Source organism: Grampus griseus (genome assembly GCF_964374135.1).
Source record: "Grampus griseus genome assembly, chromosome: 12".
Lineage (NCBI taxonomy): Eukaryota > Metazoa > Chordata > Mammalia > Artiodactyla > Delphinidae > Grampus > Grampus griseus.
The window spans coordinates 16,374,769-16,393,699 of NC_139006.1; the positions used below are offsets into that span (position 1 = coordinate 16,374,769).

General features: G+C 46.7%; 1 protein-coding gene across 1 annotated transcript; it reads right to left on the bottom strand.

Annotated features, from left to right (window-relative positions):
• Nucleotides 1-553: 553 nt before the first annotated feature.
• Nucleotides 554-9,005, bottom strand: PLA2G1B (phospholipase A2 group IB; the record flags this gene model as incomplete). The annotated part of the gene is made up of 4 exons (XM_082667926.1): nucleotides 554-678; nucleotides 5,438-5,565; nucleotides 6,053-6,212; nucleotides 8,972-9,005. The coding sequence occupies 4 exons, from the start codon at nucleotides 9,003-9,005 to the stop codon at nucleotides 554-556; spliced, it is 447 nt and encodes a 148-aa protein (XP_082524052.1).
• Between the last annotated feature and the right edge of the window lie 9,926 nt (nucleotides 9,006-18,931).

The window sequence follows — 18,931 nt, forward strand, 5'->3', positions numbered from 1 at the left end:
AGCAGCTAAGCCCGTGTACCACAACTACTGAGTCTGTACCCTAGAGCCTGCGAGCCACAATTACTGAGCCCACGTGCCACAACTACTAAAGCCCGCATGCCTAGAGCCCACACTCTGCAACAAGAGAAGCCACCACAATGAGAGGCCCGCGCACTGCAACGTTGAGTAGCCCGTGCTCACTGCAACTAGAGAACGCCCGTGCGCAGCAATGAAGACCCAACACAGCCAAAAATAAATAAATAAATAAATAATCTTATAGGGCTGTCCAGGAAATTTAGAGACACACACTTCTGGCACAGAGTAAATTATCAGTGGTTGTTAATCATTATTAAAGTCTCATGGTACTTCCTAGAAATATGCCTCTAATTCAACTTCCAAGGCTAGAAGGAATGATGCTCACAAAGGACCAGGAAGTGATTTAGTCGTGTTCAGTAGATAGAGAATAAAAGAATCTCCAAATGGGAGGACTTTCAACAAGGTACTTTATTGGAGGGCATGGTGTAAGGTGAAAGCCATGGGGCAGGTAGGGAATCACAATTTCCTGGGACGATACTCAGCCCTTACAGTACTTCTTGGTGTCCAGGTTCTTGTGCTCCTTGTTGTACGGGACCTTTGAGAAGCAGATGGCAGCAGTGCGGTCACAGTTGCAGATGAAGGCCTCACAGTCATTGTTTTTGCCTGGAAAAGGGCAAGAACAGAGGACTGAGCCAAGGCAGTTCATGCTTTGTACAATCCAGGGGCAAGAAGAATTAACTGAAATGATCTGGTGGCCATTCCATTGGTGCAAATTTAGGGTTGACAGATAAAGCAAATAAAAATACTGGAATTTCAGATCAACAATGAATGTAATATTTGGGACACAGACTAAAAAAATCATTTCTTGTCTATCTGAAAATCAAATTTAACTGGGCAGCCTGTTTTATCTGGTGATTCTAGGTGTGATAGCTGCTTTTTGGAAAGTTCTGTCTATTTCACACCTCTAAATGTACTCACTGCTTTTAAAACCCATATAACCACAGAACTCTGATAACATAGGCAAGCAATTGCAAACCATATGGAAAATACTATGACATATACTCAAGGCAGCAAAGTATTGTACATTTCAACTTAGTGAAGTTTCATAACCCAATTTCTCTAAAGTGCATATTTTAAAAATTACAGAATGTCCTTAAAATACAATATTATATAGACATTTAAAATAATTATGTCTGTATGTGGAAATGTTTCCATGATATTTTATTAAAGGGAAAGAATACATAGTATATGCCAAAAAAATTTGAAGGGCAATACATCTAACTGGTTATCTTGGGTATTAGGATTATAGGTGCCTTCTTCTTTCCATGACATACATTACTGTAGAATTTGAAATTACATTACTTTGACCTTGTTTACTTTTGTAACCAAAAGAAACAACAAAAATAACATTTAAAATACATTTCATGGAAATAAAAACCAAAATAAACAAATGGGACCTAATGAAACTTAAAAGCTTTTGCACAGCAAAGGAAACCATAAACAAGACAAAAAGACAACGCTCAGAATGGGAGAAAATATTTGCAAATGAAGCAACTGACAAAGGATTAATCTCCAAAATATACAAGCAGCACATGCAGCTCAATATCAAAAAAATAAACAACCCAATCCAAAAACGGGCAGAAGACCTAAATAGACATTTCTCCACAGAAGATATACAGATTGCCAACAAACACATGAAAGGATGCTCAACATCACCAATCATTAGAGAAATGCAAATCAAAACTACAATGAGGTATCACCTCACACCAATCAGAATGCCCATCACCAAAAAATCTACAAAGAATAAATGCTGGAGAGGGTGTGGAGAAAGGGGGACACTCTTGCACTGTTGGTGGGAATGTAAATTGATACAGCCACTATGGAGAACAGTATGGAGGTTCCTTAAAAAACTAAAAATAGAACTACCATGTGACCCAGAAATCCCATTACTGGGGATATACCCTGAGAAAACCATAATTCAAAAAGAGACATGTACCACAATGTTCATTGCAGCACTATTTACAATAGCCAGGACATGGAAGCAACCTAAGTGTCCACCGACAGATGAATGGATAAAGAAGATGTGGCACATACATACAATGGAATATTAGCCATAAAAAGAAACGAAATTGAGTTATTTGTAGTGAGGTGGATGGACCTAGAGTCTGCCATACAGAGTGAAGTCACTCAGAAAGAGAAAAACAAATACCATATACTAACACATATATATAGAATCTTAAAAAAGAAAAAAAAAGGGTCCTGAAGAACCTAGGGGCAGGACAGGAATAAAGACGCAGATGTAGAGAATGGACTTGAGGACACGGGGAGGGGGAAGGGTAAGCTGGGACGAAGTGAGAGAGTGGCATGGACACATATACAGCACCAAATGTAAAACAGAGAGCTAGTGGGAAGCAGCTGCAAAGCACAGGGAGATCAACTCAGTGCTCTGTGACCACCTAGAGGGGTTGGGATAGGGAGGGTAGGAGGGAGATGCAAGAGGGAGGGGATATGGGGATATATGTATACATATAGCTGATTCACTTTGTTATACAGCAGAAACTAACACGACATTGTAAAGCAATTACACCCCAATAAAGATGTTAAAAAAATGCAAAAAAATAAAATAAATTTCAGCTTTATTATCCATAATTTAATTATGTGTATCTGCTTACCTTCAATAATCTTATTAAGGTTTTGTTTCTCTCTGCTCCTTTCTCTTAAAAATCATGAATGTTTTCCTCACCCACTCCATTAAAGCATAAATTAGTGCTTAACGAGATTATGAAGTGTGCATAATGAAATAATTATTTAGTGAGTTATTGTTTTTTTCTTTTAATTTTTTAATTGAAGTATAGTTGATTTACAATGTTGTGTTAGCTTCAGGTGTACAGCAAAAGTGATTCAGTTATACATGTATATATTCTTTTTCAGATTATTTTCCGTTATAGGTTATTACAAGATATTGAATATAGTTGCCTGTGCTGTACAGTAGGTCCTTGTTGTCTATTTTATATATAATAGTGTGTATGTAGCAAGTTATTGTTAATCATGTGAATAAACATCTGCTGCAGGCTTCTTGACCTGCTTTTGGGGGGAGAAGGCAGTTGCAGTTAAAAATAATTATTTGCAAAAATATTTGCAAAATAATGTGTGTGTATATTTCTCCTGGGGAGAGTGTCTATAGCTTTTATCAACTTCGTAAAGGAGTCCAGAATCCATAGAAAGAAACTCTTGCTGATCAAGTTGCTGTGCAAAAATATGATTTCCCATATATTTGGCTTTCTGAAGTGGAGCACAACCTAAATCTCTGTTACCAGGAGACTGTGTAAGCAAATTAAGCTACTTTATGTAGTGATGAAAGAAGTAACAACGAAGACTATGAAACAGTATGGAAACATGGTCATAACATGGTGATAAGGGGGGCTTCCCTGGTGGCGCAGTGGTTGAGAGTCCGCGTGCCGATGCAGGGGACACGGGTTCGTGCCCCGGTCCGGGAAGATCCCACATGCCGTGGAGCGGCTGGGCCCATGAGCCATGGCCGCTGAGCCTGCGCGTCCGGAGACTGTGCTCCGCAACGGGAGAGGCCACAACAGGGAGAGGTCCGCATACCGCCAAAAAAAATAAACAACAACATGGTGATAAGGGAGAAAACGCAGAATGAAAGATTGTATCTAGACTGTGCATTCATCAAACATTTACATCCAGCAGGATGCCAAACTCTGCTCTAGATTCTGGGGATACAGCAATGAAGAAAACAGACAACCATCCCTGTCCCTGTGAATCCTACTTTCTATTGGAGAGATAGCAAATGAAGAAATAACATAAATGTATCAGCCATTCAGAAATTCTGTGGAGAAAATAAAGCAGAGAGAAAAACGATAATGCTGGAGAGATGGAGGGAATGTGTTTGCAATTTAAAAGAACACGTTGAGGGAATTCTCTGGCTGTCCAGTGGTTAGAACCCCGAGCTTCCATTGCAGGGGGCCTGGGTTCGAACCCTGGTCGGGCGTGGCGCCCGGCCAAAAAACAAAAAATAAATAAAAGAACATGTTGAGGGAAGACCTCACTGAGAAAACAACATCTGAAGAAAGATCTAGAAAGAGGGAGTGACTCAATCAGATATCTGGTGGGGAGTGTTTCATGCAGAAGAAGCAAAGGACTTGTGATGGGCACATGCCTAGCCAAGTTAAAATGACATAAGCCTTATTCCAAAGATAAGGGTGAAAAGGAACACAGAGGCATGAAACCATTTATTTCTTAGGATGATGAGATACCAGGTAATTTTTTTCTTGGCACTTGGGGAGTTGGATTATGGTTATTCCAGTGTTGTTGGTACGTTTTTTAAAAAGTGGGATGTATCTGTGAGTGCAAAATGAAGGGCAATGAAAATTCAGAATGCTGGTCTCACACGACAATACCCTACACCTCTCTGAATTGTCTGCTTTTCAGAACCGCCTTCATGAAGTGATACATTTCACCATGAGCGCTGCATAACTTAGTGGTTAAGACCAGAACCTTTAAAATCAGAAGCAACTGAGTTCAAATGCTGGCCCTACCTCTCATAAGTTGTGTGATTTGGGGCAAGTGACTATTCTTGAGCCTCAGCTTCCTAAACTGTAAAATGGGCTTAATAAAACCTATCTCATATACACACCTTGCCTAGTACCTGGCATGTGATGAAAACCTGATACGTGCTAATTCTTAGCTCTTTTTATGAAACAATGAAGCAGTATGGCATGGCAGTTAAAAGCAGAGGTTTTGGAGTCATATAGACCTATGTGCAAAAACCAAACACCGGGGCTCCCCTGATGGTGCAGTGGTTAAGAATCTGCCTGCCAATGCAGGGGACACGGGTTCGAGCCCTGGTCCAGGAAGATCCCACATGCCGCAGAGCAACTAAGCCCATGCGCCACAACTACTGAGCCTGCTCTCTAGAGCCCGGGAGCCACAATTACTGAGCCTATGTGCCACAACTACTGAGCCCGCGCGGTACAACTACTGAAGCCTGCGTGCCTAGAGCCTGTGTTCTGCAACAAGAGAAGCCACTGCAATGAGAAGCCCATGCACCACAACGAAGAGTAGCGCCCACTTGCCGCAACTAGAGAAAGCCTGCGCACAGCAACGAAGACCCAATGCAGCCAAAGATAAATAAATAAATTTTAAAAAATTATGTAAAAAACAAAACAAAACACCACCATTTATGGGCTGTGTGCCTTTGGGCAATTAGCTCAGCCTTCTGAGCCTCAGTTTCCTCATCTGCAAAATGGGGATATATATAGTACCTATCCCATAGGGTTGTTTCGAGGATTAAAGGAGACACTGCCCGGCACCAAGAAAATGATCAATCATTGGTGACTATCATTACAATTATTTCTACCCATGCCTACTGAGGGCCTTTGAGCCAAGAAGGGGGTAAACCTACTGTTGCAGGTGATCTTAGTGTTAGAACACGAGTATGAGTAGCTTTCAGTGTAGGGATTGTCCAAGAGGGATGTACAGCTGTCTAGTTTCTTGGCTTCTCTGTAGCAGTTGTCGTGTGTCTGGCAGCACCTGGAGAGGGGAGAGACAGAGCTGAGGCAGGAGCAGGGGTAGGGCAGCAGGTCTACCTGAACGTGCCCCCTCGGGAACAGGTGGGGATGTTTTAGCTGACCTGCTCTGAGAGGTACTGGTCCTTGAAAAATTAAGTCATTTTCTCAAGTTTACTGAAGGCGATTTTAAAATGGTTTCAGGAATACAGTACAAGCCTATATTCTGAAGATGCAGTGAGGGTTTCACCACTTCAGAAGATTGAACCCTTGCAGTGATGTTTTGTGTTGCAAAGTCCTGCCACTAGAGGGCAGCAGCACCCACTACTTTACATTCCCGACTTTCCGCTTTCCATCCCCGACAGAGGAGAGCATTGGATTCAGGCTTGTTTATATGAGGTGAACGTGTGTTATCTTCAGCAAATAGGCAAATCTCCTTTCTGTGCCTCGTGAGATCTTTGGCTTGTGCCCTCCCCCCATCCCAGGGATACTCTCCCGGCAGATCAACTCACGTGTCCAGTTCATCCACAGGGGTCCCTGATCCACCCAGGCCACAATAGCAGCCGTAGTCGTTGAAATCCAGCAAGGGGTGACTGCCGGGGATCGTGCACTTGATCATGCCGCGGAACTGCCATAACGCCCGGGGGCTGATGGCGCTCTGGGCAGCGCCCACTGCAGGAAGACACAGTCAGAGTTCGAATACGTCCTGGTTGGCTGCCGGCGCCCCAGGGACCCCACTGCCTGCTTGCTCTCTCAGACCCCGCGCCGTCCCCGTGACCCCGGCCAGCTGCCTACCCTGAAAAGAGCTGGATACAGGAACCTGGTAAAGTGAATAGGAATTTTCTTAACAGCTCACAAAACATAAAACTCACCATTTTAACCAAAGTATACAATTCAGTGGTTTTTAATATTCACAGAGTTGTGCAACCATCCCTACTAATTCCAGAACATTTTCATCACCCCCAAAAGAATACCCAGTACCCATTAACAATCGCTCCCCTTTCCCCCCTCCCTTCTGGCAACCACTAATCTGCTTTCAGTTTCTATGGATTTCCCTATGCTGAACGCTTTGTATAAATGGAATCATACAATATATGGCCTTTTGTGACTGGCTTCTTTCACTTCACATAACGATTTGAGGTTCATCCTTGTTATAACATGTATCAGTACTTCATTCCATTTTATGGCTGAATAATGTTCCACTGTATAGATAGACCACTTTTTTTTAGCTATTCATCACTTGATGGACGTTTGGGTTGTTTCTACTTTTTGGCTATTATGTTTATTTATTTTTGGCCACACCACGCAGCTTTTGGGATCTTAGCTCCCCAACCAGGGATTGAACCCGTGCCCCCAGCATTGCAAGCACGGAGTCTTAACCACTGGACCGCCAGAGAGGTCCTTGGCTATTATGAATAATGCTGCTATGAACATTTGTGTACTAGTTTTGGTGTGAACATATGATAGTTTAAAACTATCCCTGTTATTTATCCAGCAAATATTTATTGAGCACCTACTATGAGCTAGTCACTGTCCTGGGAGCTGGAGATACATCATCGAGCAAATTAAAAAATCTATAACCTCATTGAGTTTATGTCCTAGTTGGGGAGAAAAACAATAAGCAATAAAAGTAATAAATAAGGAAATCAGATATTATTTTAGAAGGTGGAAAAATTGGTGTAGGGCAGGGGGATCTAAACGGAGGGTTGGGTGGGGGAATGACAGGGTTGGGGGGGCAGGAATGTAAAGAACAGTGAGAGGCCTGTGTGGCCTCTGTTCTCAACAGGAAACAGGACAACCTCTTTTCTGCCCCGGGACGCACGCACCTCCTCTTCTCTCTGCCCGGCACACTGGTCAGCTCACTTTCCAAAAGGCTGGAACATCTTGGTTTAAATGCTACCTCTTCAAAGAGGCGCTTTGACCACCCAAGCTCAGTGGCTCCTCTGCTACCACTTTTCTTCATGTTCTTTATAGTACCTCGAACAATCTGTATCCCTCTATCTAATGCCTCCCTCTCATAGGACCATAAACTCCTCAAGGACAGACCTCATGGATTTTATTCCCCAGGGCCTGACACAAAGGAAGCACTCAATAAATATATGAAGAGTTACATGAATGAAATCATCAATATGTAATTTTTTTAAAAGTAATTATTTATTTACTTATTTATTTGGCTTAGTTGTTCTGCAGCATGTGGGATCTTCCCGGACCAGAGCTCAAACCCATGTCCCCTGCATTGGCAGGCAGATTCTTAACCACTGCACCACCAGAGAAGTCCCAATATGTGAATTTTTTAAAGTGCCTGGCACATAGTACATACTCAATAATTATCTATTAAGTAAGTTTTCAAAGTCAGCCTCTAACTGAGTGTTTGCCCAAATCAAGCACAAGGCTTGGAACAGCCAACTTGGAAGCAGGATCTCTTTACCTCCTGTGTAGAGCCCTGCCTGTGAAATTTGGTGCCCTAAAGAGAAGATGGCGCTAAATGATTTGGGGATACTGTCCAATCGGCCATCAGTGTCATCTCTTTGCCCCATACCAGGCCCTTCCTGTGCTTGATCTGCTGTGGACACTGTAGCCGCACCATGTGCTTAAGCTCCAGGGTGAAGGAAGGGCAGCAGCTTGTCGTTCTCCCCCAAGAGCAGCCTCCACGGTGGCAGCCCACAGAGGCTGTGTCCAGGAGCAGAGCCTGGAGCCTGCTCAGACGGGAGTGGCCTGGCTACCTTGGCCCATCTCCAGACACCCCCTTCTACTTCCCTCCACTTTCTTTCTCTCTGATCCAGCCAGCTCTGCTCTTTGCAGAGGCTAGACCCGCACAAAGCTACTGCTCCTGTGTGTGTGCGGGCGTGCGTGCTCCTCGGACGGGGAGCGTGGCTCGTTCATCTCTGAGTCCCCAGTCTCAACCCTGAGCCTGATGCCTTAGAGGCTGTAATACCATAGATGTTGAGTGAATGAATGAACAATGGCTGAATGGGGTGGGATTTGAATTCTAGGGAATTCTGATTCTATTAGTTCATTCAATAAATAGTGCAAACAGCACTATTCCTGCTCCCATGGAGCCCATGCTTAGGTGTGGGTGTGGGATAAAGAAAGAAATGAATCAACAACAGACACACTGCAGGCAAAGACAGGTGCTGAGAAGACCTAATACTGAGGCCATATGGTAGGGGGAAAGGAGAGGGGGCTCTCTTAGCTTGGATGGAAGGGGTAAGCCTTTCTGAGATGGGTCATCTGAGTTAAGACCTGAAGGTTGAAAGGGTGCCAGCTGCAGGGGGGATTTGAGGGGACCCCAGTATGGGACCTCTTAAGCCCCACGCTGAGCCCCACCTGAAAAAGACTCCAGGTCTGGTCAGCCTTGTGACCTGTGGCCCCCATTGCAGAGGAGACAGATCTCAGCTCAGGAAGGGGTGGAGCTGGGGGGACTCGCCTACCTGTGAGCAGAGCAGCCAACACGAGGAGTTTCATCCTGTTGTCAGTTGGTGCACAAGAGACTGATGTCATTATGGCCTCCCTTCTTATAGCTGCCCCACCGCCCCAAGATAAGACTGCAGTGTTTGCTTTGCTCCCTGTTGACTCTGGGTTGGCCTTGAGTCTGTCTGTTCCAGAAATAATCCTGAACAACAAGCAAGCCCTGGCAGCTGGGGGGCATTGGAAGTAGTGTACATATTTGTCATTAGTGCTTTTGAACGAAAGGGATTATTTCTGGAGGTGCACATCTTGGAATCTTGACCCTCACACCCACCCCTTTGCACTCAGCCCAGCTTCATCATTTGTGTGTGTGTGTGTATATGGGTGTGTGTGTGTGTGTGTGTGTGTGTGTGGCAAAGCTGTCAACCCCATTGAACAACTGGGAGAAGGGGGATGGGAAGGAAGTGACAGTTGCCTCCATGTCCTCTCACGTGCTTGAATCTGGGCTGTGGGTCTCGTTGAATGGTTCCCATCAATTATGCACTTTGCTGATGAGGAAACAGGTTCGGAAAGGTGAAGCAACTTGCCTCAGGTCACACAGCTAGCAAATGGCAAAGCAGGGGCTCAAACTTAGGTATGTCTGACTCTAAGGCACACACTTAATTTTTTCCCCACTACATCAATACCACTCCCCTCTCCCCATTCCCCACAGTGGGCTTGCAAGAAAACCCTGGGCTTTGGAATTCTAAAGGCTTGGATCTGACTTGTAGAATAAAAAGGGTTTTAGAATTGTCATATCAAAGGTCTAAATAACATTTTTAGATGAAATTCACATTGTAAGACTTTATTATTATTTATTTATATAGTTATTTATTATAATCTCAACCATTTTATTTTAAAATTTTATTTATTTATTTGGCCGCACGGCACGTGGGATCTTAGTTCTCTGACCAGGAATCGAACCCGTGTCCTCTGCAGTGGGAGCGCAGAGGGAGTCATAACCACAGGACTGCCAGGGAAGTCCTCCATTTTATTTTTAAAGTGAACAATTCAGTGGCATGTAGTACATTCACAGAGTTGTGCAACGACCATCTCTACCTAACTCTAGTAGATTTTCATTCTCCCCAAAGGAAACCCTGTCCTCATTAGCAGTCACCTTCCCCCAGCCCTCAGCAACCACTAATCTGCTTTCTGTCTCTATAGATTTACCTATTCTGGATATTTCACATAATATACAATATTTTATAATTGGTTTACTTGGTGCTCTCCCCTTTGGTTCTTATGTGATCTCTGCAACAACCCTGTGAGTTACGGAGACCCTATTGTTTTATTTTCATTTGTTTGTCTATTCATTTACTTATCTTTCTTGAGCAGAGAATTCCCTCATGCTCTCCTGCCACCTGCCCCCACCCTGCCACAGCCTCACCTATAGTTTCACCTGTTATTAATATCTTACATTAGTATGGTACTTTGTTATGATTATGTTATCAGAACCAATATTGATATATTATCATTATCAAAAATAATGATAATAAACTGAGGTCCATAGCTCATTCAGAATTCCTTAGTTTTTTTTAATATGAATTTATTTTATTTATTTTTACTTTTGGCTGTGTTGGGTCTTCCTTGCTGCGTGCGGGCTTTCTCTAGTTGCGGCGCGCGGGCTCCTCATTGCGGTGGCTTCTCTTGTTGCGGAGCACAGGCTCTAGGCGCGCAGGCTTCGATAGATGTGGCACGCAGGCTCAGTTGTTGGGGCTTGCAGGCTCTAGAGAGCAGGCTCAGTAGTTGTGGCGCACGGGCATAGTTGCTCCATGGCAATGTGGGATCTTCCCAGACCAGGGCTTGAACCCCTGTCCCCTGCATTGGCAGGCAGATTCTTAACCACTGCGCCACGAGGGAAGCCCAATTTCCTTAGTTTTTACCACATGTTCTGTTATGTTCCAGGATCCAATCCAAGATAGCACATTATATTAAGTTGTCTCTTTAGGCCCCTCTGGGCCATGGCAATTTCTCAGACTGCCTGCTGTTGAGGACCTGGGGAGTTTGGAGGGCTACTGGTCAGGTGTATCATAGGATGCCCCTCTATTGGAACTTGTCTGATGTTTTTCTCATGATAAGACTGGGGATTGGTTAATGGGTTTGGGGAAGGAAGATCACAGAGGTAAAGTGTCATTTTCATCCAATGGCTGTGTTAGGTTTGATCATCTCTTGTCTTGGGATGCATCTTGGGCACTTTCCAGATGAGGACACTTTCCAGATGAGAACTGCTAGATGAGGTTCAGCCTGGGGTGGAGCTGGAAATGGCCATGCCAAGACTTGAACGCACACCTGCCTCTTCCCACTGAGCCACTTCCCTTCGCCTTGGGTGAGGTTATGTTAGGTTATGTCGTGTGTGAGTCAGAGCAGAACCGGTAATTCTGACCCTGTGACCTCTGCTTATGCACGCACCCCACGATTCCAGCTCTCTGTACTTTTCCCTTGAGCATGCACTGGAGCCAAGAAAGAAGAAATCCATCTGGAAGGGCTTCCCTGTTTCATCCCAAATCCAGGAGCCCCAGGAAACGTCCTTCAGCTAATGCGGTAACACTGAAGCAACGTTTAGTAAGCAGATGGGGGAAACTAAGGCCCAGAAAGGGGAAGTGATTTATTTGCTTGGGCCTGACTCAGACCCTATTTGACCCAGGGTTCATGCTACCCCTCTCTTCATACTTGCTTTGTAGACATTCTACAACTGTCCAATATGGTAGCCATTAGCCACAAGTAGCTATTTAAATTCATTACTATCAAATAATATTGAAAATCAGTTTCTTGGTCCCACCAGCCACATTTCCAGTGTTCAATAGCTACATGTAGCCAGGGGCTGTTGTTTTGGACAGTGCAAATATAGAATGTCTCCGTCATCACAGAAGGTTCTATTGGACAACGCTGCTCAGGATAGCATAGCACCTGTCCCAGTGCCGGCCCAGAGGTGTGGGGAGGAGGCCTGTGAGAGCTTCTGGAGAAAGAACAGGGTTAGCTTGGGACCCAACATCAGTCTGACAAATGGTTCTGCCTCTTCAGCCCCCAGAATGAGTGAAGGCTGCCCAAGGAAAGGGGAGGCATGGCCAGCAAAATGCTAAGTTCCCCTTATGTGGGGTTCTTTGGGGTGAGAACAAAACAGAGGAACAGGCACTGCTCCTGTTGGGAGTGGTCTGAGGAAGGAGGAGTAGCTGGTGCTACAAAGTCCTCTAAGGCTAATAGTATTAACTACCATTTACTGACCGCTAACTAGTCTAGGTCGCATGCTAAGAACCTGGCATAGACCTCTGAGGTAGGTCCAATGACAAACTCCAGTTTACAGAGATGATGGAGGCTCAGAGAGGTTAAGTGACTGCCCCAAGATCACACAGCAGGACCAAGATGTGAGTTGGATCTGCTGCTTATGATACCGCAATATCACCCCATGACAGGGAATTGTAGTAGCAGGTGGGAGTGCCAAAGGCCCCTGGAGCAGAAGGAGGTTTAGTCCTGCCTGCTTCCCTCCTTCTCTCCCCCTCCCCCAGCCAGCTAGAGGCCTTCCACAAGGGCAGGCTGGACAAATTCCCATGTGCGACTTATGCCCGGGCTTAGGCAAAGCACCTGGTGGGAGAGGGGTCAGGCCGCTACTGGAACACTCTCCCCCTGGAAAGAGATGTGCTAAATGTTACAATCCAAACCTCTGCAGGAGACACAGAGGATTGGACCTGGCAGGTCACTGAGTAGCCCACCAGGCTGCTTGTACCGTGCTTGTACAGGCTGCTCTGTACCGTGACCCACTGCTGCCCCATGCACAGGTGTGTACGGTACATCTTCTCCCAGCCTGGGAAAAACACACTCTCCAGTGGAAAGAAGCTAAGTATAGCTTCTATGACTCCTTCAGGTGACAACGTACCCACACCCCAGCAAGGTCACACCTGCTCATCCCCTGGGACACGGCTCCTGCTTCCCCAAAGCAGCTACCAGCTACCATTTGCTGAGTGCGTCTATGTGCTCGGCCCTGTGCTAAGAGTGTCATGTTGTTTTTCAGCCTAACAACCATCTTCTGGCATAGTTATTGTTGTCATCATCTTCCCCTTTTTACAGATGATGAAACAGTTTCAGAGAGCTTAAGTAACTTACTCAAAGTCACACAGCTGGAAAGTGGTGGAGATAGGATTTGAACCGACATGTTCCTGACTCTTAGTCCGGCACTGAGCCCAGTATGTGGCTGTTGGGAGGTTCCCAGAAGGCTTTAGGTAACACTGGTCTGGGTTCAGTTTGGCTGGAGTCATCCTAAGGGGCTTATTCTCATCCCTCCTCTTATCACACCATCTCTGTCTCCAGTTGCATCTGAGCTCAGCTGAGAATATTTCTCAAACTGAGCACAACCACCGAGGAAACTGACCTTCTTCAGAGTCCAGGTCTTCAGAAACCCAGGAACTCTCCCCAATACTCCCTCTCCTCACCCCTTTCCCCATCCAGTCCCACCCCAAGTCCAGCTCTCAAGCCACACCCTTCTTCCAACTTCCAACACCCTGGTCCTTGCCCCAGCATCTCTTGCCCAGATGGTTGCAGCAGTCTCCTTAGTGTCTCTGTGCTCCCCTCCACAATCTCAAATCTGTTCCCTATTGTATAGGCTAATGACCTTTTCAAATGCAAACCTGATTACATCATGTCATCACTCTCCCACCCTGTTGGCTAAAACCCTTCACACCTTCCCAGCTGCTCTTATATAAGAAACAAAAGCAGCCTAGAGGCCCAGTCTGCTCTGCCCCTACCTACCTCCTGGCCTGTAGTGGGGTGGGATACCCTCTTCTCTAGACGCAATGGACCTTCTCTCAGCTCCTTGATTGACGTTCTCATGTTTCCTCCCATTTCAAGGCTTTTGCCCCTGCTGGTCTCTCCTCCTGGTATGCTCCTCCACCCCCTCCCGCCCCCAGCCTTGCCTAGTTAATTCTTACTCTTCTTTCAGATCTCAGCAGAACTTGACGCCCTGCTACAAACCCAAATGAAGTCATTGCCTTCAGGTGACTAATCGTTCTGTTTTTCTTCCAGGGACGGAAGGGTTCTTGGGACACAGCGCTTCCTGTTTTCAAACCAGAAAAGTCCCCAGCAAAGTAGGACAAGTTGGTCACCCTCTCAGTGCCTAAGAGTGACTTGTGCACAGTAGACACTAAGGGAACCGTGATGTGCGAACCGCAGGTGTCAGTCCCACTCGGGAGGGGGCGGCCATTGCTGAGCCCCAATTATGCATTTCCAGGCACCTGGGGCAGCCTGGGATTAATAGCAGCTACCATTTACCAACCAGTTACTTTGTGCCTTGCCTGGTGTTGGATCCTGTCAGCCCTCCCCGTTTAATTAACAACCACCCGAGATACTCTTATGGTTCTCTTTTTAAATTTTTTGAGGTGAAATCCCCATAACATAAAAATAACCATTTAAAAGTGAGCAATTGGGACCTCCCTGGTGGTGCAGTGGTTAAGAATCCACCTGCCAACGCAGGGGACACAGGTTCAAGCCCTACTCCAGGAAGATACCACATGCCGCGGAGTAACTAAGCCGGTGCGCCACAACTACTGAGCCTGCGCTCTAGAGCCCGCGAGCCACACCTGTTGAAGCCCGCGTGCCTAGAGTCCCGTGCTCTGTAACAAGAGAAGCCACCACAATGAGAAGCCCGCACACCGCAACGAAGAGTAGCCCCTGCTTGCCGCAACTAGAGAAAGCCCACGTGCAGCAACGAACAGCCAACCCAGCCAAAAATAAATTAATTAATGGGCTTCCCTGGTGGCGCAGTGCTTGAGGGTCTGCCTGCCGATGCAGGGGACACGGGTTCGTGCCCCGGTCCGGGAAGATCCCACATGCCGCGGAGCGGCTGGACGCGTGAGCCATGAGCCTGTGCTCCGCGGCGGCAGAGGCCACAACAGTGAGAAGCCCGCGTACCGCAAAAAAAATAAATAAGTAAAATAAATTAATTAGTAATTTTTAAAAAAATGAGCCATTCAGTGGCTTTTAGCACATCCACAATGTCGTGCCATCACCGCCTCTAGCTCCAAAATATTTCCATCACCCCAGAGGAAATCCCTTAACCATTAAGCATTTACTCCCCATTGCCTCCCTCCCTCCAGCCCCAACAAATCTGTTTTCTAACTCTGTGGCTCCTGGATATTTCATATAAATGGAATCTTATAATACGTGGCCTTCTATGTCTGGCTTCTTTATCATTCCCTTTAATAGATGAGGAAATTGAGGCTCAGAGAGGCAGAGGAAGCTCAGAGAAGAAGGGGAGGAGCCAGGTGTTGGAAACCCCACATCTAACCATTTGGCAATACCCACCTCCACCTGAGCTGCTTTTCCCACCTTACCCTCTTAGGATTCTCTGAGTTAAAGGCAAACCAGAGGAAGGGGTCCGATGCTAAGCTTAAAAAAAAAAAGTGGTAAAATGTACATAACAAAATGTACCATTTTTTTACAGCCCCTCACCAATTTGCTACTTTTCAGTGTACAATCAGTGGCATTAATTATATTCACAATGTTGTGCACTACCTATTTATAAAACATTTTCATTATCCCAAACAGAAACTCTGTAACCACTAAGGAATAACTCCCTACTCCCATTCTGTCTCTATGAATTTGCCAGTTCTAGGTACCTCAAATGTGTGCAATCATACAGTATTTGTCCTTTTGTGTCTGGCTTCTTTCATTTAGCATAATTCTTCAAGGTTCATCCATGTTGTAGCACGTATCAGTACTTCATTCCTTTTTATGGCTGAATAATATTCCACTGTATGGAAAGACCATGTTTATCCATTTCATCTGTTGATGGATACTTGGATTGTTTTCCACCTTTTGGCTATTGTGAATAATGCTGCTATGAACATTGGTGTACAAGTTTCTGAGTCCCTGCTTTCAATTCCTTTGGGTGTATACCCAGGAGTGGAATTGTTGGATCGTAATTCAATGTTTAGCTTTTTGAAGAACCACCAAACTATCTTCCATAGTAGCTGTGCCATTTTACATTCCTACTAGTAAGGCACAGGGGTTCCAATTTCTCCACATCCTCACCAACATTTGTTATTTTCTGTTTTTTTGATGATGGCCATCCTAATGGGTGTGAAGTGGTATCTCATCATCGACACTAAGCTTTTGAGGCTGATGAAGGAGTTGGAGATGGGAGCTGGGTCGAGTGGAAGGTGGAGATTATTCCAGGAGGAAAATAGGAGAAGGGAAAAAGGGTATCGTTGGGGTACCTAGACCTGAACGCACAGAGAGATGCAAGACACTCACAAGCTCAGGCCCGTTTTCAAATAATTTATTAGGAATTTAAAACTGAAAATAAAACCTGGAAAAAGAAGTTACAGATGTGGAGAGAAGAGACACCGGAGGGTGGTAACTTGCTGGCTTCGAAACACCGTGTAACATCTTTTTAAAAAATTTCCCAAACAAATCAGAAAACGGAATTCCAGGGCCCTGAGCCCATGGATGGGCCCAGTGGGGTGGGGGAATCACAGGAAGGGGAGGAGAGGGAAGCTAAGTCTCTTATGACTCAGCTCAAACGTGTAGAAAATTAAAAATAAAAACCAATAAAATGCAGCTTCTCTTTTATTAGGAAACATTTAAAAAAACAACGAAAAAAAAAACAAAAAAACACAAACAGCCGCGCATCTCGGTAACAAAGATTATTGCTTTGTGTTCTCAGGGCTAATAGGTTAAGCACCTCACACAGACAATTAACTCTCCAAAGGGGGTTTTCACAGGCAGGGACTATAATGGGGAAGGGAGCTTAGGACCCCAGCCTCAGACCTGGGGGAGAGGACACAGAGAGGGGGGACGATGGCGGGGGGCCTCAGCCCTGCCATGCCAGCCTGGTCACTCGCTGTTCATGAGGAGTCACGACCTGAGCCTCTTTTTCCTTTGAAGGGGGCTCGGGGGGCTTGGGGCAGCCAAGGGGCTCTGGCCACGGGACCATCCTGGTGGGGAACTTCAGTGAGAGAATTTGGGGGTTCCCTGAGAAGCCCTTTGCTTTCCCCTGGGGTCCGCCCCTTCCCAAAGTGCCCCCCCACCCGATGCCCACTTACGGAGGGGCTCAGGGCAGAAACCATGAAGGCCCGACTAGGTAGGGGGCAGGGGGAGACCTTTGGAGAGTTAATTCCTTTCCAGCAGTGGCTCCAGGTGAGCCCTTCTCTTCCTTCGTTCCCACACTGGGTTTTCGGGGTGAGCGGGCCCAAGGCCTTGACCCCTAGGGCCTGAGAGAGCGGGCCTGACTCGGCCACAGTTGAGGCCTGCAAGCTTACAGTAACGGTGTCTGAGGAAGGTAGAGAAACACGGTGGAGGGGAGACCTTTGCCAGGTGGGGCGAGGCGATGCCCTCACCCCCAAGGGGCCTTAGAGAGGGGTGTGGGCTTCACCTCACAGTATTTACATATGATACAGGACGGGATGGTTCCAGGGGCTCGGCCTGGCCTACGCAGCCCTGTCCTCCTCTCCAGGGCTGGAGGGAGCTGGCCAGGGGCCCGCACCCACATAGACATTTTGTTCTCAGCTGGTGGGGGGGCACCTGGCCCCTTGCCCCCTGCGGCCTGGGGCTTCACATTCACAACCTAAAAAACGGTTTCTTTAAAAAAAAAAAAAAAGGAAAGAGAAAAGGAGGGAAAATCGGAATAAAAAACCAGGGTTGTGGCTGCGGCCTGTAACAGGCCCCCTCCGCCCTCACGCTAGCTATGCACAAATACAAAAGCCTTCTCGGGAGTCCTAGGGGGGCGCGGCAAGGAGAGCGGGGTGCAGACCCGACAGGGGAGGGGAGAACCAGGGGCGGTGGGGGGCAACTGGCTAATCCAAAATAAATAAAAGCGGCAGGGCAGGGCAGGGGAGGCTGGGGAAGAGGGGGAGGTTAGTAAGGGGAGCCAGACGATGGATGTCCGGCGGGGGCGGGCAGCAGGGCAGGGGCCGGGGCCGGGGCCGGGGGTGGGGGGGGGGTGGGGGGGTGGGGCAGACGGTCGCGTCCGAGTCGCTGCGGGGGAGGGGAAGGCGGCTGCGGCTGAGGTGTCCCCGCCCCCTTGCTGGCTCACTCGTGGTCCTCAGTCAGCTGCAGGCCGGGGCGCTGGAACACAGCGGCAGGTTATGGGCGTGCTGCCCCCGCACCTCTCTGCGGCCCCCAGAACACAGGTATCCTCCTGCAGCCCTCTTTCCCTAATCCCCTCCTAGGCAAGCTTCGTTCGTGCACTTCGCATTTTCTGCTCCGTTTGAAACCCTCCTTCCCATAGAGTTTTGAATGGCTGGATTTGTTCAAACGTCACCTTCTCAGAGATGCCCTCTGAACCCCTAAAGTAGGTAGACCCCTCACACACGATTTGGAATGATCTCACTTGCTCACTTGATTTTTGTCTGTAGAGTGAGAGGGGCCTTGTCTGTCTTCTACCTTCCCCTTTTCTGGAATAGTGCTCAATAAATAGTTGTTTGAATGAATGAATGAATGAACAAAGGAAATGTCACTGGGTCACAAAGTGCCCCACCATACACAGCATGATGACTGTGTGTGCAGGGTCCTCCCGTCCCCTCACTCTCTGTATACGCATATATGTTGAAAGTATCCTGTTTTACCAGTTGAGTAATACTCCATTGTATGCATGCAGTCTGTTTAACTGCTCTCCTGTTGATGGGCATTTCAGTTATTTGCAGTTTTAAAAATAAATGCCTAGAAGTGGAATCGTTGTGTTAAGGGCATGAATGTTTAGTCCGGATAAACCTGCCCTTTGGAAAGCCTGAGCCAATTTGCAGATTGTCCTCCCCCCTTATCATGGCTGGGCATCACCAATCTTAAAAAATCTTCGGGGACTTCCCTGGTGGCGCAGTGGTTAAGAATCCGCCTGCCAAGGCAGGGGACAGGGGTTCGAGCCCTGGTCCGGGAAGATCCCACATGCCGCGGAACAACTAAGCCCGTGCGCCACAACTACTGAGCCTGAGCTCTAGAGCCCGTGAGCCACAACTACT